This window comes from Procambarus clarkii, chromosome 20 (assembly GCF_040958095.1).
Source record: "Procambarus clarkii isolate CNS0578487 chromosome 20, FALCON_Pclarkii_2.0, whole genome shotgun sequence".
NCBI classification, from domain to species: Eukaryota; Metazoa; Arthropoda; class Malacostraca; order Decapoda; family Cambaridae; genus Procambarus; species Procambarus clarkii.
The window spans coordinates 30,455,065-30,465,256 of NC_091169.1; the positions used below are offsets into that span (position 1 = coordinate 30,455,065).

General features: G+C 51.0%; 1 protein-coding gene across 1 annotated transcript in view; it reads left to right on the forward strand.

Annotated features, from left to right (window-relative positions):
• Positions 1-6,720: 6,720 nt before the first annotated feature.
• The window catches only part of LOC138366794 (collagen alpha-1(I) chain-like), a 7,380-nt gene continuing 3,908 nt past the window's right edge, over positions 6,721-10,192 (forward strand). The window contains exons 1-4 of the mRNA XM_069328077.1: positions 6,721-6,793; positions 7,647-7,767; positions 8,550-9,166; positions 9,263-9,778. Coding sequence (XP_069184178.1) covers positions 6,721-6,793; positions 7,647-7,767; positions 8,550-9,166; positions 9,263-9,778 — 1,327 coding nt within the window. The remainder of the gene's footprint in view (positions 6,794-7,646; positions 7,768-8,549; positions 9,167-9,262; positions 9,779-10,192) is intronic.

Consider the following 10,192-nt stretch of genomic DNA (forward strand, 5'->3'; position numbering starts at 1 on the left):
AGAGAAGATTCAGAGGTATGCCACCAGGCTCGTCCCGGAACTGAGAGGATTGAGCTACGAGGAAAGGCTAAAGGAGCTGAATCTCACATCCCTGGAAAACGGAAGAGTAAGGGGAGACATGATAACCACCTACAAAATTCTCAGGGGAATTGACAGGGTGGACAAAGACAAACTCTTCAGCACGGGTGGGACACGAACAAGGGGACACAGGTGGAAACTTAGTACCCAGATGAGCCACAGAGACGTTAGAAAGAATTTTTTCAGTGTCAGAGTAGTTAATAAATGGAATGCACTAGGAAGTGATGTGGTGGAGGCTGACTCCATACACAGTTTCAAATGTAGATATGATAGAGCCCAGTAGGCTCAGGAGTATACCAGTTGATCGACGATTGAGAGGCCAAAGAGCCGAAGCTCAACCCCCGCAAGCACAACTAGGTGAGTACATGACACACCTCTCACACACACACACTCCCTGACAACCCTCAGGGAAGGATTCTCTCAGAACCAATCCATAGCTGCCCGCCCCTCTTCACCCAGCAGTAACTGGAGACCACCAGGCCAGACTAGTAGGGCAAGACTTACCATGAGCTACGGGGCGGGAAGCTCTCGGCCTGCTAACAGGAGTCACACGTCCGCCACTACTGTGCCCACCTCTGTAAAAATATGAATTTATTCCAATAGACGATAACACCATTAGGTTGGTTAGCCAGCTGTCTGCCTAGCTGGCTGTCTGGCTGGCTGGCTGGCTGGCTGGCTGGCTGGCTGGCTGGCTGACTAGATGGCTGCCTGGCTGGATGGCTGACCAGGTGGCTGTCTGGCTGGCTGACCAGCTGGCTGACTAGCTGGCTGTCTGGCTGGCTGACCAGCTGGCTGACTAGATGGCTGCCTGGCTGGATGGCTGACCAGGTGGCTGTATGGCTGGCTGACCAGCTGGCTGACCAGCTGGCTGTCTGGCTGGCTGACCAGCTGGCTGACTAGATGGCTGCCTGGCTGGATGGCTGACCAGGTGGCTGTATGGCTGGCTGACCAGCTGGCTGACCAGCTGGCTGACTAGATGGCTGCCTGGCTGGATGGCTGACCAGGTGGCTGTCTGGCTGGCTGACCAGCTGGCTGTCTGGCTGACTGACCAGCTGGCCGGCTGGCAGACAGAGCAAGGCAGGCTGGCGCCGACAGTGGCTACGATGTGTACAAGCAGGAAGCCAGTTGTTTACCTCCAGGTCTCCTACAGTGGTTCTTATGGCCATCGTTGACGTTGTAATTCTCATGAACATTGTTATTATGATAACCGTAGCAGTTAGTAATGGTGTGGCCTCGTGGGGGTGGTTGAGGGCCTCGTGGGGGTGGTTGAGGGCCTCGTGGGGGTGGTTGAGGGCTGGCCGGGGATGGCTGTCAAGTTGTCAAAGACCCCGCAACTGACACACATCTACGGTACACACACACACATCTACGGTACACACACACACATCTACGGTACACACACACACATCTACGGTACACACACACACATCTACGGTACACACACACACACACACATCTACGGTACACACACACATCTACGGTACACACACACACACACATCTACGGTACACACACACACATCTACGGTACACACACACATCTACGGTACACACACACACACACACATCTACGGTACACACACACACATCTACGGTACACACACACATCTACGGTACACACACACACACACACATCTACGGTACACACACACACACACACATCTACGGTACACACACACACACACATCTACGGTACACACACACACACACATCTACGGTACATACACACACGACATATGCCATATGTATATGAGTGGATATGTATATGAGTGAGATTGGGTGGTTATAGAGAGGAGCTGCCTCGTATGGGCCAATAGGCCTTCTGCAGTTACCTTTGTTCTTATGTTCATAGATGTAAACACAACCTTCAGGACTCTGGTAAGATATTCTTTAGGATGTACAGAATACATCTAAGACCAACCAGTTTAAGAACATTGTTAAGCTTTACCTCCAGACCACTTGCTAAAGTAGCCGAGATGCCAGCATAAAGCTCACAGAACTGAATCTCTCATCGGTTGATAAAAGAAGACTTAGAAGGAACATGTTCACGACATGTAAGATACTTAATGTACCGACAGCGTAGAATGTGACCCACTTTCACAATAAAGTTCAGAGATATACCACCACATACACAATTAAATCACATTAATGTAATGTATCAATGATCAATGATATCAATAAGTTGGAGCCATGAGAAAGATTCGAACCCTGCTCACTTGGTACTCATACCACCACACCAGTATAGTTCCAGAGCTGAAGGGTTTGAGATACAAGAATTACGACTTGAGGCAGGCTTGTGGAGGCAGGGTTATGGAGGCAGGGTTGTGGAGGCAGGGTTGTGGAGGCAGGGTTGTGGAGGCAGGGTTGTGGAGGCAGGCTTGTGGAGGCAGGGTTGTGGAGGCAGGGTTGTGGAGGCAGGGTTGTGGAGGCAGGGTTGTGGAGGCAGGGTTGTGGAGGCAGGGTTGTGGAGGCAGGGTTGTGGAGGCAGGGTTGAGGAGGCAGGGTTGAGGGAGGCAGGGTTGTGGAGGCAGGGTTGGAGGAGGCAGGGTTGAGGAGGCAGGGTTGAGGGAGGCAGGGTTGTAGAGGCAGGATCGTGGAGGCAGGATCGTGGAGGCAGGATCGTGGAGGCAGGATCGTGGAGGCAGGATCGTGGAGGCAGGATCGTGGAGGCAGGATCGAGGAGGCAGGATCGAGGAGGCAGGATCGAGGAGGCAGGATCGAGGAGGCAGGATCGAGGAGGCAGGGTTGAGGGAGGCAGGGTTGAGGGAGGCAGGGTTGAGGGAGGCAGGGTTGAGGGAGGCAGGGTTGAGGGAGGCAGGGTTGAGGGAGGCAGGGTTGAGGGAGGCAGGGTTGAGGGAGGCAGGGTTGGAGGAGGCAGGGTTGGAGGAGGCAGGGTTGGAGGAGGCAGGCGTGAGAGCGCTCGAGCGCGCCAGGCCTGTGAGATGGTTCACCGTCTCCCACCGCGCGGTCAGTTGCCCCGTGCTGCTCTCCGAACCCTTGCCTCAACCTCCCTCAACCACCTCCACCAACCACAACACTAACCCATCTACACTCAGCCAAACATACAACTCTCACAAACATTTAACCCCCCGTAAGTAGCAGCAAACAGTTCCTAACATGAAGAAAAGGAGCAAATTAGGTTTGTAGGGGGATGTGTTTGAGGCCGAAGCCAGGGCTGCTGGCAGGGATCCTCACAAGGCAGGTGAATGTCCTTGGAGCAACACGCGCGCAGGAATTTTGGTATCCCAGGATGGAGGAGACGTTGCTTTATCCGTCCTGGGAAAAAATAATATCGAATTATAGGTTGGATACATCAATTAATAACGAGCTTTAAAATCGGAGTTTATTTTGTAATCCTTCAATAAATTGTGCCAGATAATTGATAATGCATTATTAATAAGCTTACGACTTTAGTTATTGTTAAATATATTTTGATATGCCCAGTAATTCTTCAGCAGCTTGACATCGTCAATACAATTTTAATAACCTGAAATCTTCATTAAGTATTAAATAAATACATTTAAATACAATAAAATGGAATAAGAACCAATTCTTAAAGCCAAATTCTGCTTAAATTAAATTCCTTAAATTCCTTAAAGCTTAAATTCCAAATTGCTTCAGTAAAAATTATATTTCCAGATAACCATAATAGCCTCATGGCTCCATTTTTGAGTATAAACATTGATCTTTAATTGATTTTCTTAATCAATATTTATCCGTTTATATATCCCTTTAATGTTGATATTGACGTCTTCTGGGCTGGTAACACTGGTTGATGTTTGAGCCCTCAGGCGCCACCTCCAGCGTTGGTAACACTGGTTGATGTCTGAGCCCTCAGGCGTCACCTCCAGCGTTGGTAACACTGGTTGATGTTTGAGCCCTCAGGCGCCACCTCCAGCGTTGGTAACACTGGTTGATGTTTGAGCCCTCAGGCGCCACCTCCAGCGTTGGTAACACTGGTTGATGTTTGAGCCCTCAGGCGCCACCTCCAGCGTTGGTAACACTGGTTGATGTCTGAGCCCTCAGGCGCCACCTCCAGCGTTGGTAACACTGGTTGATGTCTGAGCCCTCAGGCGCCACCTCCAGCGTTGGTAACACTGGTTGATGTCTGAGCCCTCAGGCGCCACCTCCAGCGTTGGTAACACTGGTTGATGTCTGAGCCCTCAGGCGCCACCTCCATCGTTGGTAACACTGGTTGATGTCTGAGGCCTCAGGCGCCACCTCCAGCGTTGGTAACACTGGTTGATGTCTGAGCCCTCAGGCGTCACCTCCAGCGTTGGTAACACTGGTTGATGTCTGAGCCCTCAGGCGTCACCTCCATCGTTGGTAACACTGATTGATGTCTGAGCCCTCAGGCATCACCTCCATCGTTGGTAACACTGATTGATGTCTGAGCCCTCAGGCGTCACCTCCAGCGTTGGTAACACTGATTGATGTCTGAGCCCTCAGGAGTCACCTCCACTATTGGTAACACTGATTGATGTATAATGATTGTTCAAGTACAACTTTATTTCAGGTTATTGTTGTTGATGTAGTTAGTGGCATTGATGGAGGGAGTAGTATTGATGGTAGTGAGTTAGGGTAATCCAATTTTGGCGTAAGGTTTAACCTCTGGGTATTGATGGTGATTGTTGTGAGAGTATTGATTGTGGTAGTTCGGGTGGTAGAGGATTGTTATGTTTAGGTGAATCATCCCCCCCCCCCCACACACACACACACGCAGAGTAGTTAACAGGTGGAATGCATTAGGCAGTGATGAGGTGGAGGCTGACTCTATACACAGTTTCAAGTGTAGATATGATAGAGCCCAATAGGCTTAGGAATCTGTACACCTGTTGATTGACAGTTGAGAGGCGGGACCAAAGAGCCAGAGCTCAACCCCCGCAAGCACAACTAGGTGAGTACACACACACACACACACACACACACACACACACACACACACACACACACACACACACACACACACACACACACACACACACACACACACACTGGGGGTTGATATCACACCGAACCTGTCCCCTGAGGCCCACATCAAAAGAATATCATCAGCGGCATATGCTAGACTGGCCAACATAAGAACTGCCTTCAGAAACTTGTGTAAGGAATCGTTCAGAACCCTGTATACCACTTATGTAAGACCAATCCTGGAGTATGCAGCTCCAGCCTGGAGTCCATACCTAGTTAAACACAAGACAAAGTTAGAGAAGATTCAGCGGTATGCCACCAGGCTCGTCCCGGAACTGAGAGAATTGAGCTACGAGGAAAGGCTAAAGGAGCTGAACCTCACATCCCTGGAAAACAGAAGAGTAAGGGGAGACATGATAACCACCTACAAAATTCTCAGGGGAATTGACAGGGTGGACAAAGACAAACTCTTCAGCACGGGTGGGACACGAACAAGGGGACACAGGTGGAAACTTAGTACCCAGATGAGCCACAGAGACGTTAGAAAGAATTTTTTCAGTGTCAGAGTAGTTAATAAATGGAATGCACTAGGAAGTGATGTGGTGGAGGCTGACTCCATACACAGTTTCAAATGTAGGTATGATAGAGCCCAGTAGGCTCAGGAATCTGTACACCAGTTGATTGACAGTTGAGAGGCGGGACCAAAGAGCCAAAGCTCAACCCCCGCAAGCACAATTAGGCGAGTACAATTAGGTGAGTACACACACACACACACACACGCTCAATAACATCTATCTAACTCCCAGGTACCTGTCGACTGCTAGGTGAACAGACACATCAGATGAAAGAACCTGCCATATTGTCTCAATTTCGACCGGAAATCGAACCCGTGTCCTTGGGTTGAGAGGTGTGTGTGTGTGTTTGTGTGTTGGGTGCGTTGGCTAAATGTGTGAGTGTATGTGTGTGTGGGGGGGGGGGATGGGGTTCTTGGAGGCAGCAAAGTGCTATTCAGAAGATGATCTATTGAACTTAAGTCCCGTTATCCAATGAAACAATGAAGTGTTCTTGAAGACAGCAAGGTGACGAACACATTCGTATCCCGAATAGTAATTAAAACATTCGTAACATTCCCAGTGGGTGAGGTGGTAGTGTTTCGTACCCAGTGGGTGAGGTGGAAGTGTTTCGTACCCAGTGGGTGAGGTGGTAGTGTTCCGTACCCAGTGGGTGAGGTGGAAGTGTTTCGTACCCAGTGGGTGAGGTGGAAGTGTTTCGTACCCAGTGGGTGAGCTGGTAGTGTTCCGTACCCAGTGGGTGAGGTGGTAGTGTTCCGTACCCAGTGGGTGAGGTGGAAGTGTTCCGTACCCAGTGGGTGAGGTGGAAGTGTTTCGTACCCAGTGGGTGAGGTGGAAGTGTTTCGTACCCAGTGGGTGAGGTGGAAGTGTTTCGTACCCAGTGGGTGAGGTGGAAGTGTTTCGTACCCAGTGGGTGAGGTGGAAGTGTTTCGTACCCAATGGGTAAGAGGCTTCATTCCTAATTACAGAAACACTTGACCCTGACCCTAGGAACTGGGAACAATCGTTCCCTACCCACAGGTTGACCCCCAGGAACATGGAAGATAGGTGTTCCTCATGCGTGTTCACCTCAGGACTGTGGAACACTGAACTGTTCTCACCAAGTTCACCTTAGGTGGGTGAAACAGCAGGAGGGTGTTATTCCCAAGTTCATCAACAGAATGTATCATGCAGTGTACATCCTAAGTTGTACAAGGGAATCACAAGTTCTTAAGGAACTTCTTAAGTTCTTAAGTAAGTTCTTAAGGAACTTCTTAAGTTCCAAGTTCTTAAGGAACTTGAAGCAAGTATGCGCCCGGCCATCAAGGTGATCTGAGGGTCGGGAGGTCAAGCTTGCACAAGGTCAGAAGAACAGCGCGGACCACCCATAACCCGGACCACAACCCGAGGCCCTGAAACTCTTGGAACTTTGAGCCAGATTTTGAAGGGTTTCCGCATATTCGTGACTGGCCTGACAGCGTTGTTTCTGCTGATTGCTCTCCTTTAGCGGGTTTCTACTCACTCCACAGACCACCACCACCTCGTACGCTCGCTAAAAAAAAATTACTTTAACACACAAATGATGTTTTCACATATAAGCTTCAGTAATATTAACAATTGCGTACGGGACTCAATTATTGAGACTATTAAACCCATTCAAAGGGAGAAGAGGTTGCCTAATGGTATAGAATACCCTAAAGGGAGGTGAATTACCTTAAAGTGAACTACGGGCTCACCATAGCCCGTGCTACTTGGAACTTTTTGCTCCAGGTAGCGAATCTTAAACAACTTAGTGATACAAGTTATGAGTACAGAATATCATGATATTGGATCAACACTATATATAGGATTTAGTGTCACATGTGAACTCATCAGCAGGTTTGTAATCATTTAAGTGCCGTAGCGTATCTTTGGGGGTGTTTCAAGTGGTAAGTGATTATGTCTCAGTGCGGTACAATGTGTTCTTCGTCTGTGAAGACCAGAGAGCCAGAGCTCGACCCCCGCAAGCACAACTAGGCGAGTACAGCTAGGTGAGTGCACAAGAACTTGTAAGTCAATTTCCATGTTATTATTACATGTGTTTGTTTCTTTAATTACATTGTTCTAGTAGTGAAGCGTGTCAAGTGGGGGCGTGTGACCTCCCCAACCACCTCCGTAACCCTCGGGTATGACACCCGCTCCTTCACGCCACCAGTAAATACCAGCCCACTCGTTATGCCCACCTGTAGGTACGAATGGTCTCGTTTAGACGACTTTTAGTTACGAATGGTCTCATTTTCGCGACTTTTAGCTACGAATGGTCTCATTTTCGCGACTTTTAGTTACGAATGGACTCGTCTTTCTGACTGATGTACGTTCCTCCTTGTTGTGGGCGATCGTGAAATTTAACAAAGTTGTTATTGTTGTTAAAGATTCGCTACCTGGAACAAAGTTCCAAGTAGCACGGGCTATGGTGAGCCCGTAGTAAAATTTGACCAGACGCTGTGTACCCGATGTGGAGTGTGCCCGCCACGGGTGCTGTTGTGCAATGTTTATGCTGTTTTTTTATATTAATGGCTACTAATTTGTACAATTTTTCGTTCCCCCGTCTGTCTGTGCAACAAAACACCGACCTTACCTAACCTTCTTAGTGTGTTAAGATAAGCATCTTATTGCTTCGAAATTACAATTATTACTTAACCTATACCTATAATAGGTTGTATATGTTACGAGGGATAGTTCCAGCGTTGGCCGCCAGGTTTTATCTTGCGACGTGTGTATCCGCCTACAGATTACTGTGGTATGTTGTTCTGAAGTCCGAATGTGTTGGTTTCTGTCTGTCTGTCTGTCTCTCTGTCACTGGAGAGGTGACAGTGATTAATACACCCGCAGTACTGTGGTTTTATGTGGCTTCAGGTGTGGGAGTGGTGGAGGCGTGAGCCTGGAGGTGGTGGTCTCCGCTCTCTGAACGGTCTCCAGCCACCATACTTCCCCTGTCAGTACTCATCAGTCTTGTCCCTGAATAATGCAGCGTCGGCCACCCTGCTGACGGACCTGCAGCTGTGGGGGACTGTGTCAACGCTGACGGACCTGCAGCTGTGGAGGACTGTGTCAACGCTGACGGACCTGCAGCTGTGGGGGACTGTGTCAACGCTGACGGTCCTGCAGCTGTGGGGGACTGTGTCAACGCTGACGGTCCTGCAGCTGTGGGGGACTGTGTCAACGCTGACGGACCTGCAGCTGTGGGGGACTGTGTCAACGCTGACGGACCTGCAGCTGTGGAGGACTGTGTCAACGCTGACGGACCTGCAGCTGTGGGGGACTGTGTCAACGCTGACGGTCCTGCAGCTGTGGGGGACTGTGTCAACGCTGACGGTCCTGCAGCTGTGGGGGACTGTGTCAACGCTGACGGACCTGCAGCTGTGGAGGACTGTGTCAACGCTGACGGACCTGCAGCTGTGGGGGGCTGTGTCAACGCTGACGGTCCTGCAGCTGTGGGGGACTGTGTCAACGCTGACGGACCTGCAGCTGTGGGGGACTGTGTCAACGCTGACGGACCTGCAGCTGTGGGGGACTGTCTCAACGCTGACGGTCCTGCAGCTGTGGGGGGCTGTATCAACGCTGACGGACCTGCAGCTGTGGGGGACTGTATCAACGCTGACGGACCTGCAGCTGTGGGGGACTGTGTCAACGCTGACGGACCTGCAGCTGTGGGGGACTGTGTCAACGCTGACTGACCTGCAGCTGTGGGGGACTGTGTCAACGCTGATGGACCTGCAGCTGTGGGGGACTGTGTCAACGCTGACGGACCTGCAGCTGTGGGGGACTGTGTCAACGCTGACGGACCTGCAGCTGTGGGGGACTGTGTCAACGCTGACGGACCTGCAGCTGTGGGGGGCTGTGTCAACGCTGACGGTCCTGCAGCTGTGGGGGACTGTGTCAACGCTGACGGACCTGCAGCTGTGGGGGACTGTGTCAACGCTGACGGTCCTGCAGCTGTGGGGGACTGTGTCAACGCTGACGGACCTGCAGCTGTGGGGGACTGTGTCAACGCTGACGGACCTGCAGCTGTGGAGGACTGTGTCAACGCTGACGGACCTGCAGCTGTGGGGGGCTGTATCAACGCTGACGGACCTGCAGCTGTGGGGGACTGTATCAACGCTGACGGACCTGCAGCTGTGGGGGACTGTGTCAACGCTGACGGACCTGCAGCTGTGGGGGACTGTGTCAACGCTGACGGTCCTGCAGCTGTGGGGGACTGTTGGCGGTGTATGTGGTGTATGGCGGTGTATGGTGGTGTATGGCGATGTATGCCGGTGTATGGCGGTATATGGCGGTGTATGGCGGTGTATGGCTGTGTATGGCGGTGTATGCCGGTGTATGGCGGTATATGGCGGTGTATGGCGATGTATGCCGGTGTATGGCGGTGTATGGCGGTGTATGGCGATGTATGCCGGTGTATGCCGGTGTACGGCGGTGTATGCCGGTGTATGGCGGTGTATGGCGATGTATGCCGGTGTATGCCGGTGTATGGCGGTGTATGGCGGTGTATGGCGGTATATGGCGGTGTATGGCGGTGTATGGCGATGTATGCTGGTGTATGGCTGTGTATGGCGGTGTATGGTGGTGTATGGCGGTGTATGGCGGTGTATGGCGGTGTATGGTGGTGTATGG